Here is a 12,249-nt window from a genome sequence, read left to right on the forward strand (position 1 = left end):
CAAAAACAATCTTAAAAATAAAAATAAAAATAAAAAGCTTGTCTTGACTCTTTATAACAAAAAAAATAATTTTATTTAAAATTTTTTACACTACACATAATTCATTGTATTAAAAAATAAAGTTCAAAATTTAAATTTTAAAAATCAAATTATTACATTATAATTCAAAAGTAAAAATTATCTTTACAATTTGAATACTATCTAATAATTAAGCACTGGCCTGATCGTCGTCTTCAAGAATCAAAACCCCATTTTCTTCGTCCCGACCGGGCGCCAAAACAGCTTCCAATAAAGAGAGAGACAGAGACAGACAGGATTGAATTTACATTTAGAATAGGAAGCTACTCAATATTCAGAATTCTAGTTCATGGAGCTCCAGAACACTGTGAAAGAAGCCCTAAATGCACTGTACCATCACCCCGACGATACGGTTCGTATGCAAGCCGATCGCTGGCTCCAAGATTTTCAGCGCACCCTCGACGCCTGGCAGGTACTTCGCTATCCCACCGTTTGCTTCTCCGATTCTAATATTTCCGTTGGAATTGGAAGCTTGCGGATTCGATTCGTGTCAAGTGTGTGTGTACTTTTTTTTTTTTTGATTTATCTGCGTGAGATATGGAAGGTTTTGGTGACATGATTGGCGTGTTTTAACTGAGTAGCGGTTCACTGTGTGGGGGTGTATGCGTATATACATGTTGATTTATGTCTGGTAAGGGAAGCAACGTGTGTTCTGTTTGGTTGCTGAGAAGATGAAAAGAAGTCGATAAGTTTGAATGATATAATCATGTTGCGAAGTGCGCAAAGGTCATTTGTACACTGGAATTCAGGCGTATGATGTCTGTTTGCTGAGAGAAAAAAGAAAGAAAGATAATGTACATGTTTGAAATCCCAATTTTAGTTCCAACTGGAAGAAATCTTCTAGAGGAAATCTTTAGATTTCCATCTTCTGAGCCTAGAACGGATGAGGGAAATAGACAGTATAATTTAACACTGCATTTTTTTTTTAAATTTCGTGTGCCAACTTGAAAGTGTTTGTTGTCATTCATCTGTCGTAGGTTGCCAGTTGTGGTAATCGAGATTAGGGTTCAGGCCTGTAAGTTCTATTCTTGTACACTCGGTGTTATTTTCTTGGAGAAGAAGATTTTTAATTCTTAGTTAACTCTAAAACTTAACAGAAAAGTATGTTCTGCTCTACACCTTTAAGCATTAAATTTCAATTGATTTGTTTGTTTATAAATGTTGGTGTAGAACTGCCCAGAAAAAGAGCCTAGCTTTGCCTGCTTCAAATTGGGCTTTAGATTGAGGGCTCATGCTCACAATCAATGCCTTGTGCTGGGGCTAGGGCTAGGCTTGGCTCATTTTTGGGTACTACATATGGTTTCATTATTGAACGTAAAAGGCTTACAACTTCGTAAAATATCATATACATTGTGAGTTATTAGAATCAAATTCCCTTGAAGTCTATTGAAAGCTGAACCTCATTCTTCTGCTGCAACCATTATGCTAAGCTGAAAAATGCTATGGACTTAATATATTTCAAGCAATTAACCTTTTTTTTAATCTCATACTCTCTCTACTTCTCTTGTGAGCTTCCTGTTTCTGATAGCAGTGTCCTCTGTTTCCTGGACAAGATGTAAGGATTTTTTTTTTTAAATGTATGTGTGGAAAGAACTTAAATGGTCAGAGCTAGCAGTTTATGGCACCCCAGGCCACACGTACTTCCATTGAATCAGTCGATAAATCAAGAGGCTAATCTCTTTTGTTTGGGCCAGTTGGTAAAGAAAGTCCTGACCTTTTTTTAACAAATGAAGGGTACCATGGCATTCACTTCAATTGAAATTTTATAAATCTTTGGTTTCTTTCCCCTAATGGTAAATTTTATGCAGGATTTCATGTTATTTAATTGTTACTAGCCTTCATATTCAAAGTTCAGTCTACTGAATGGGGATTCTTTAAATGTTTCCTTTTTAGACTTTGCTAGTTCCTAGTTTCATAGCTTGTATTTAGGTGTTTCCGCTTGTATACTTCCTGTGTACTTGGGTTATGCCTATCTACTTGCATTAATAAATTTCTTATTACTTATAAAAAAAAAATATTCAAAGTTCAGTCTGTGCAGTTATTTACCGGTGCTTTTGTGTGGTGGTTCCATTTATATTATATGCTTTTTACATATTTTTCTGCTCTGTTAGTATTTTTTATATTGTTATTTATCTTGTTCCATGACTTTTCCTCAAAGGTCATAATATGTTGCATTTTAGATAAATTAACATTTTGCTTTCCTATTTAGGTTGCTGATAATTTGCTTCATGATGCCTCTAGCAATCTTGAAACTTTAATCTTTTGTTCTCAGACCCTTAGAACCAAGGTAAACATACACACTTGAGAATTTTACCATTAATTTATGCTTTTTTTTCCTTTCCTTTTGGATTAGTAATAAAACTCATTAAAACATGCAAAAGGCACATCTAGGTATGTACACATGCGAAATGCTAAACAATGAAAGCCTCGTTTAGCATGTGCTTCTTTTGTGAGTTGTCATGCACTTTGTGTCTGATCTAGGTACAAAGGGATTTTGAAGAACTACCTTCTGAAGCTTTTGGTCCATTACGTGTTTCCTTAAATGTGGGTACCTGATTTGTATCTTCTATTTGCTTCTGGTTATTTTAGTCTATTGAGAAAAGGTCTTATTTCCTATCTGAATATAAGCAATCATTCTCACGCATGCAGAGATGATGCTCTATAATTCGTAAGATTTGATGCATGAATTTTAAATGCAGACATTACTAAAAAAATTTCACAAAGGGCCTCCTAAAGTTAGAACTCAGGTATAATTGGAATCTTCCTTTTCATGGACACTTATCCTGCAATATTATGAAATCAAGAGAGTATTATGCTGTATTACTTGGGCTATGCCTAGTTTTTGCTTTAATAGAACTTTATTTTACTTATAATATATATGTGTGCTGTATTGGCTTGCTCTATAGATTAGCATTGCGGTGGCTGCCTTGGCTGTATATGTTCCTGCAGAGGATTGGGGAGATAGTGGTATTGTGAATTGGCTTCGAGATGAGATGAACTCTCATCCAGAATACATACCTGGATTCTTGGAGCTACTTACAGTTCTTCCTGAGGTATATTATAAGAGAATTTACATTTCTGGTCTGTTCAGCATTTTTTGAGAAGTAATTTTATTTTTTTATAGGTAATCAAGAAGTTTTATTCATAAGAAAAGAAGGCATAGCCCAAGTACATAGCATGTATACATGAGAAGTACCTAATTAGAGTTTACAACTGAAAATAGAAAATTATGAACATGTAGCCCATTAAAACGAATGACTCCTGCTGATAAGAACAAGGTTTTAAAAAAGAAAACTTTTATCTCATTCATTGTCCTCTCGCGATCCTCGAAGATTCTATAATTTCTCTCCCGCCAAATGCACCAACATATACACATAGGGGCCATCTTCTAGACTGCTGCTGCTTGGGTATTGCCTTGGAGGCCTCTCCGGCTTGCCAGAAAATCCATCATTCTACGAGGCATGACCCATGATATTCCAATTCCTGCAAAAAAATCATCCTACATGGTCATGACCACCTCACAATGTAGAAGTAGGTGATCTATTGATTGCCCCATTCTTCTTGCACATGTAACACCAATCCAACACCATTACACGACTTTCCCTCAAATTTTCTATGGTAAGAATCTTGCCTAAGGAGGCCGTCCAAATAAAAAAGGCTGCTTTCAGGGTAGCTTTTGTCTTCCATATATTCCTCCATGGAGAAGTGTTCATGCCGTGACTAGTTAGAACTTGGCAGAATGATTTGACTTTGAGTCTACCTTTCTTGGAAGGGCTCCAACTGATCTTGTCTGTGGTTCCCTCGGTCACTCTCACGGAATACAATAAAGCAAAGAACTTGGTGATAACCTCCAACTCCCAATCTTGTGCTACCCTGATGAAATCTACATTCCATTGAGGGGAGCCACTAGAGAAGACCAAGAGATTAACTACTGCGGCATCCTTCGTCCATACAAGCTCAAACATGGTAGGGAATGTGTCTTTGAGGCTTTGTTCACCGCACCATTTGTCATGCCAAAATTGACTTGAGAACCGTCACCCACCTCAATACGTGCATGTCTTAGAAAAATCTTCCATCCTTTCTAATTTTCATTAAAAAGTGTAAAAGGTGTAATCCTAGTACAAGATGTATACAAGAGAGACACCTATCTAGAAATAGAAGATTATTAATGTTGTTTGTTTAGTCCTTGGAATCTTGCTCTTGACCAAGTAGAATGTGCTTGGTTAGATAGTGGACAAAAGGTGATAATTATTTGATAATGTATTATTGGTAGAATTGTCCACTTCTGTGGATGGAGCATGAATTCCTGCAGTCTTTAACAGATAGCATGTCTGTAAAATTGCTTTAATCCAATATTCGAATCACTGGAGGTATACATTAAGAAAAAATTGTCTGTCTTTTTTTATTTTTATCTTTAGATGCCATCTTTTACAAAATCTTTCTTGGAAAAAATCATTAAGTGTGAGGTATATCTTGAAAACTTTAGAACCATGAAGACATCTGAGAAGTGGGGTTGAATGTTCTGGCCAAACATGATATTTAAATTGGGCATAAACCAGTAATCATCTCCTTAGACCATTGTGATAATTCATGTATCTTGCTTCCATTACAAGTTCAGATTCACCCATGAAAAGAAAAGTTTAAATTCCTTTTTTTTAAAGCCGAGTAGTCTGGACTGTAGATAGTATGAGTATTGGCATTGTCTATATGAAAGGATATTGTTGCCCTTTCTAACAATATTTGCGTCTTTGCTGGATGATGTTTTGTCATATTTCCATTCCCAATTACATTAAAGTGTAATAATAAACCCATACTTTTCTTTTACATTGGAATAAATGGTAATTATGTTTAAGACCTTGTATCATTGGATAATTGCTCATATCAGTTTTCCTATTTCTGGTAATCAGGATTTTTTCCTTATTTATGTTTTTCTTGTTAGGTATATCTCATGTATACATTCTATGTACTAGGGCAACTGCTCTTTTGATCATTAATAAAGCTTAACTTATTAAATGAAAATATTCATATTATATACCTTATTAGAAGGTAATAAGTTTGCTGCCTCTATGGATTCACTTCCTGTTTTGTTCTTGCAATCAGGAAGTATATAACTACAAGATAGCAGCTCGTCCAGAAAGACGGCGTCAATTTGAAAAAGAGCTCATTTCTCAAATGGAGGTAGCTTTAAGTATATTGACAGCCTGTTTGAGTATTAATGAACTAAAGGAGCAGGTGAGATATTTTGTTCTTGTTATGAACTATTTAATTATTTAGCCTATGTTAATGTGTGGGACATAAATTGTGCACACTTTTGCTGGTTTACTGAGCAGCTTTGGGTCGTTTCTACCTAATTGACTTGTCAGGTTCTTGAGGCATTTGCATCTTGGCTTCGACTGAAGCATGGGTATGCACCTGATATTTATGAGACAAAGTTTGTGACAAAATATTATTTTGTTGAATTATTTTGTTGCCCATTGTTCATCATAAGTGGTGTGGTTGGAAACAGTAAGCATAAGAGAATAGAGTTGGAGTTTTCAATTTCTGGAGTTATGGGGTGTTTGACAAATCCAGATCCTCCACCTGGGACAGCACAGTTCGGTTGAAATTGTTCCGTTTGTTAGGCTAGAGTCCATTTAGCTGTGTGATAGATGAGAGGAAAGTATCTAATATATATTGATTGTAATGCCATTTAGTGACTTGTTCTCAAAGAACTTCCAAGCACTGCTCCATTGTTGTTGACTTATACGTTCTGAAGTAGGGACCGGTCCCTTTAAACTTTATTGGAAGTTTCCTTATCGTATGGATCTTCTGATATTGGCTTTGAATGAGGCTTAATCATTTTTTTTTTATCGATAAACAAAATTTTATTGATCATGAGAATAGGCAAGAGCCCAAGTATACAAGACATACAAGAGCATGGCCGAAGCATGTAGTTTAGTGAAACTAGAAATTTATGAAAGTTCATGCCATTAAAATCAATTACAACCGAGTAAAGTATTGAAAAAGAAATGCCTAAGCCCATCCATGGACTGCTCTTGATCTTCAAAGCTTCTTTTGTTTCTCTCCCTCCAAATACACCACCATAGACATATTGGGACCATCTTCCATATCGCTGCAATCTGAGAATCAATCATTACTTGACAAAGAAGTGTGGACTGTAGAGTTGAACTGGGTTATCATTATGTGATAGAATAAAACATAGAGAGTATTTTGAGCTTTTACTTATTGGAAATTTGATTGAGACTTCAGAAGTCATGGCCTTGTCTCCAATTTAGTATTTTGTTAAGAGAAAAATGTGAGTATTTGTGAGCCTTAAGGGTAGACTTGAGGAGAATGGAAAAGAAAATGAGCTGAAGATGATTATGGATTCTAAAACATCATATTTTTTAAGCGTTGTTAAAATAGTTGGGGAAAAGGCTTTGTTGATTTTGGTCCTATTGAAAAGTTGTATGTATTTGTACGCGCTGTATGCTCACATTTATGCATCATGATACTGTGCATCATGTATCTTATTTGACTAACTATAACTCCACTTGGCAAATTAAGTGTCCTTGATGTTCCATTTTTAGGCAGCAAACTGAGTTTTGCGGAGCTGGTTGATGACATGACAAGTGACTCTTGTGCTTGTTTCAGGATCCCTGGATCTGTGCTCGCTTCTCACCCCCTGGTGCTTACAGCTCTTTCAAGCTTGAATTCTGAGTTTCTTTCAGAGGCAGCTGTAAATGGTATTACAGTTGGGAAAAGCTAATATTGTATTGGAGAAGTTCCTTTTTTTGTATTAATCTTAGATAGTTCTTCCCTCGGAATCAGAGAGTTTTTTTTTTTTCTAATTATACCCTTTCTTCTTTGCAGTCATTTCTGAATTAATACACTACACGGCGGCAGGGAGCGCTAGTGATGTTGCTTTACAGATGCCCTTGATTCAAATAATTGTACCTCAAGTGATGAGTCTGAAGGCACATCTTAAAGATTCTTCAAAGGTATTGCATTATGAGGGTTTTAATGTTTGCTTTTCTACATCCGTATAATAGCCTAATGGGCATGTTTATAAGAACAGTACTACTGTGGTTATAATGTCAAAAGGTATCTTTTCTTTCCCTTTTTAATCCGAGTAATAATTCTTGGGTTGAAATGTCACCTTGACATAGGCATACCTGCATTTGAGCGTTTATCTTTTTAATGGAGAGATTCTGATATGTTTGACTTACTCCTTAATTTTTTAGTTACGGTATTCTCTCCCAACTTGAATCATGATTAACAGTGCATTGGTATAGACAAGTTGTTTTTGGTGTCTGGGATTTTGGCTAAATATGAAAGGAGTTAGCATGGTTAATATGGAAGATATTGGAAATGATACTACTGCATATTATCGGCATCCATAAATTCTCTCTGAAATGAAAATGAAAACAGAATAAATGTTTCAAGACTGTTTTTGTTTCCGTAAAAAGGTTTAAAACAACTATGTACATTCAGGCTCGGTTTGGATACACAAACCTCCTTATCTCATCTCATCATTACAACTTTCCTAAATTTCCATACAAAATATAATAAACAATTCAACTTTTTCAAATCCCAAAATAAAAATAATACTAAAAAATTATATCTAACAATATTTTATTCAACTACCATTCAAAACATCTCATCTCATCTCATTTGAACTGTTTATCCAAACCCAACCTCAGATTCTCATAAGAAGTAATTGCAATTTTGAAAAGTTGGTGTATAAAGGGTAGTTAATATTTTTTTCTTCTATTTTTGCTTTTAGGATGAAGAGGATGTGAAGGCCATTGCTCGATTATTTGCTGACATGGGCGATTCTTATGTTGAACTGATTGCCACTGGTATTCATATCCAAAATTGATTGAAACCCTTTCTCAGAAACTTATAAATGCTTTTTGCCTCTAATGGTGTAAAGTACTTTGAGTGTTGCAATCCGGATTTCATCAGTTGTTTTCTATCTAATAGATCTTCTATCTGGTTGATTATTTCTTTTCTCCAGGTTCTGATGAGTCAATGTTGATAGTAAATGCATTATTAGAAGTTGCTTCACACCCAGAATATTATATTGCTTCAATGTCATTTAACTTCTGGCACAGTCTTCAGGTGATCTTGACCAAAAGGTACCGTTCTATAACATGTTACTGGGTTTTGCTTAAAACAATATATTGAATATAGCCATTGCCATCTGTCAGGGATTCTCATTTACCATTTGGTGATGAAGCATCCATTGAAGCCGAGAGAAAGCGGAGGCAGGATGCTTTTATTCACTCTTATGAGTCACTTGTATCCCTGGTGAGTCTTTGTATCAAGAAGTCAGACATGAAAACTCTTGTAGAGCATGGTGATTTATACCATGTGTTGTCTTGGTATTGTTTTATCTAAAATGTGATCTTTCATTTCCTTTTATGGATTTGGTTATTATCTTTATTTAGGCATGATTTCAGCTATTTGGGTGGAGGATTTCACGTATATTGCATTGCATTGCATTGCTGTTATTGTTTTGATGAACAAGTTTATACTTTAATTTTACCTTTTTTGGATAAATAAGTGAAGTGAAGATTTTATTGATAATCAAAAGACTGTTATTGATGTGCACAGGGGATATAAAGATAAATACCTGATCATAAATATTAAGAAAACAAATTTTGAAAACTAGAAATCAAAAAACAAAAGTGAGCTGCCATCCATTGGTATAGGGTTTTAGAGAAGAGATCCTTGACTTCTGCCATCCTTTCACAAATCTCAGGGTTCTGATTGTTCCTTTCACTCCATAAGCACCACATTAGGCACAACAGAATCAGCTTCGATAAAGTATCTCTCTCAGGCCTAGCAAACTTTCCTTTACAAACAAGCCAAGAGATATACAACTCTACATGACATAACCCAACTGGGTCCAAACAAGGCAAAATAGTGTTCCAAAGTGCACTAGCTACCTCACAGGAAAGCAAGAGATGATCAATTTTCTCCCCATTCTTGCACATACAGCACCTATCTATGGGTGCAAATTGTACTTCTAGGATATCCATAAGGTTATTCCCAAGAGCCACTGTCCAACCAAAGAAAGTCATCTTAGTGGAGTCTCATTCCTCCAAATTTGTTTCCAAGGGAAGAGAATACTGCCATGAAAACAACACGATAGAATGATCTGACTTGATACTCTATCCTCTTGGATGGAACCCAACATAGTGTGTCCTTACTGCCTTCTCAAATGCATAGAATAAAGTACATCATATAACGAAATAATAATCCCTTTCTCCTACCCTGTCAAATAAATTCAACATCCACCGAAGTTTCCTCACAATGAGCAAAACGAAAAACTCCTGCATAAACTACCTGAAGGGCCTTTTCACCACACCATAACCACATGTCAGACGAGAACCTTATCCTAGAATTGTCTCCCACCTCAAATCTATTAAAGCGGTTCCCCCAGCCCCTCCTAATGTTTTTCCAAAGACCGACGCCATACAAACCTTTAACTCCATAATCTAGGGATTGTCTTAATAATTTGAGAGTAAAGTTATTGTCTAGCATAATGAGATGCCTCTGGCAACTTGGCATGGAGAAGCACATGCATTCTTTGGATTTTGCTATTTGCTGCTTATTCAACTTTTGCTTTTGCCATGAAATGATTCCTCGTGAACAATGGAGTACCAGTTTGAGGCATTTTTTCATTGCAAGTTCTTGTGAAAATCTCAACTCAACCTGTAACTGTGCTGAAGACACAAGTATTATATTATGAGTGTTTTTCTTATTTCCAATAAGAGTTTAAGAGAGCTACGGTTTCTCTCCCCAGGTTAGCTTTCGAGTCCAATATCCCCAAGATTATCTTAACCTCTCACATGAGGACCGCAGAGAATTTAAACAGACTAGATACGGTAATGATCATCTTTATGGTATTCTGCTTTTTGTTTATTATCCTTTACTAATTCAAAAAGTCCATATATTCCACTCATGCGGTTTAAAAGATTTCTTATTTTAACCTGCTTATGGTAGCATGCAAAGAGTTTGGTAAGGGCTATTTTTAGCTTATCATTGTTGCCTTTCATGGGGAGAATCTTCTAGAAAATGCAAACCTGGATCTTGTGGTTGCTGAACCAATGAAGAGGTTTATACTATTAAGAAAATCGTTAGTACCATTAAGACAATTATTAGAGAGAGAATGGCAGACAATTGGCACAGAACTAATGCTCTTTACTTTAGCTCATGATGAAACATCTTATAAAGTACAAAAGATCCTAGTTGATTGGAGTCACATCTTTTGCATCCTTATACTAACTAATAACTAATATGGTGGTTAATTTTACACATCTGTAGCTCCTCAATGCTATTTTGCTGATTTATTTGTATATTTTCCTTTCTGTGAATTTCCTTAGTAGAGGAATATCCTGGAAGTTATCCCTTGGAAACCTGAAGAAATCCCAGTCAAATAAATTCTATCATGAAATGTTATTTTCTCATATTTTTAGAATTGAAACTTCCAATTAGTTGGGTTTGTTTGCCTTCATGTCATTCTCTTCAGCCAAGTGATTGTTTATCTGTTTCTTGAGCATAATGCTAATTGAACCTGTGATGTTGGTAGCTGTTGCGGATGTCTTGATTGATGCAGCATCAGTTTTAGGTGGTGATGCAACTCTACAAATCCTTTACAAGAAGCTTGTAGAGGTGGGTATACTTTTGTCTATTGCTGGAATGATATTCACTAGCGTTTTAGAAATATATCAGCAGATCTTAGTTTTATTTTTCAACCTTTTTTGATAAGAGGTAAATTTTATTGATATGAATGAAATAAGCAAAACCCGTATACACAGGAAATGTACAAGAGAGCACCTAAATACATTCTAGGAGCTAGAAATTAAAACCAGAAAGTCGTGAACATTGTTTCCATTAAGCACAATAGCTAAAAACCAAAGCAATAAAGTGTGTAAAAAAAATTTCTGAAGCTCCGCTGTTGTACGTTCTCTATCTTTGAAGCACTGTGCATTCCTTTCCAACCAAGTACACCACATAATGCACAACGGAATCATCTTCCATGCCGCCGCCACTTGGGAACAGCCTTGAATCCCTTTCCAACAAGCTAGTAAATCCACTACCCTCAATGGCATTATCCAAGCTAAACCAACTCTTCTAAGTATCTCATCTCATAGCACTCTTGTCACTTCACAATGCAATAATAAATGATCTATTGAGTCGCCATGCTTTTTGCACAAATAGCACCAATCCATCACAATGAGCCCCCTCTTCCTCAAATTGTCCGTGGTTAGAATATGCCCAAGAGAAGCAGTCCATACGGAAAAAAGCTACTTTGGAAGGCACGTGTGACCTCCAAATACTCTTCCACGGAAAAGGAAAATTACCTTGTGGTGCCAATAATTTGTAATACGGCCTCATGGTAAATTTCTTACTACCATTAGGCCTCCACTGCATCTTGTCCCCCTGTGCTATTATACCCCCCATGAAGTATATCAAGCTGAAGAATTCTGAAATAGTATTCAAGTCCCAATCATGAATATCCCTATTAAAGAGGACATTCCACTAGTGAGAACCATGAGAAAATGCAATCAGATCTGCTACAGAAGCATTCCTGTTAACTGCGATGTGATAGAGTTGGAAAAACCCTAGCAAGAGTGCTATCACCACACAAAATATCATGCCAAAACCTGAGTCTGGAACCCTCACCTGCCACAAAACAGATTTGAGTTTTAAAACTCTACCGGCCCCTCCTAATAAATTTCCATAAACCCATGGCATACCCCCCCTCACTTCATTGGAACCCCCCCTCCCTCCACTTCCGTGTCGGAGATCAATAACTTCCTTCTAAAGCACATCCCCCTCCAAGTGATATCTCCACAACCATTTCCCCAATAGAGCTTTATTGAATGTCCTCAAATTGTGCACCCCCAAGCCACCATTCGAGATAGGAGAGCAAACTTTATTCCAATTAACAAGATTGATCTTTGCTTCTTCCCCCACTCCACCTCACAAAAAAGCCCTAAATAGCTTCTCAATCTTATTAGCCACCCCTGCAGGCAAAGGAAATAGAGATAAAAAATAGGTGGAGAGATTAGATAAAGTACTCATAATTAATGTGCGTCTACCCCTTTTCGATAAATACATCCGTTTTCAGCTAGTCAACATTTTCTCAACTTTCTCTATAACTCCATCCCAAATAGT

General features: G+C 36.2%; 1 protein-coding gene across 3 annotated transcripts in view; it reads left to right on the forward strand.

Annotated features, from left to right (window-relative positions):
• The first annotated feature begins 225 nt into the window (after window positions 1–225).
• The window catches only part of LOC109000287 (transportin MOS14-like), a 30,545-nt gene continuing 18,521 nt past the window's right edge, over window positions 226–12,249 (forward strand). Inside the window, exons 1-14 of one of the 3 annotated variants that reach the window (XM_018977114.2) lie at window positions 226–490; window positions 2,288–2,365; window positions 2,560–2,622; window positions 2,778–2,825; window positions 2,985–3,131; window positions 5,179–5,310; window positions 5,442–5,482; window positions 6,712–6,803; window positions 6,931–7,058; window positions 7,844–7,919; window positions 8,078–8,198; window positions 8,271–8,370; window positions 9,872–9,953; window positions 10,658–10,740. In XM_018977114.2, coding sequence (XP_018832659.1) covers window positions 368–490; window positions 2,288–2,365; window positions 2,560–2,622; window positions 2,778–2,825; window positions 2,985–3,131; window positions 5,179–5,310; window positions 5,442–5,482; window positions 6,712–6,803; window positions 6,931–7,058; window positions 7,844–7,919; window positions 8,078–8,198; window positions 8,271–8,370; window positions 9,872–9,953; window positions 10,658–10,740 — 1,314 coding nt within the window. In that variant the 5' untranslated portion in view covers window positions 226–367. The remainder of the gene's footprint in view (window positions 491–2,287; window positions 2,366–2,559; window positions 2,623–2,777; window positions 2,826–2,984; window positions 3,132–5,178; window positions 5,311–5,441; window positions 5,483–6,711; window positions 6,804–6,930; window positions 7,059–7,843; window positions 7,920–8,077; window positions 8,199–8,270; window positions 8,371–9,871; window positions 9,954–10,657; window positions 10,741–12,249) is intronic. The other 2 variants (XM_018977115.2, XM_035694165.1) reach the window with 2 other exon arrangements.

Source organism: Juglans regia, chromosome 9 (assembly GCF_001411555.2).
Source record: "Juglans regia cultivar Chandler chromosome 9, Walnut 2.0, whole genome shotgun sequence".
NCBI lineage: Eukaryota > Viridiplantae > Streptophyta > Magnoliopsida > Fagales > Juglandaceae > Juglans > Juglans regia.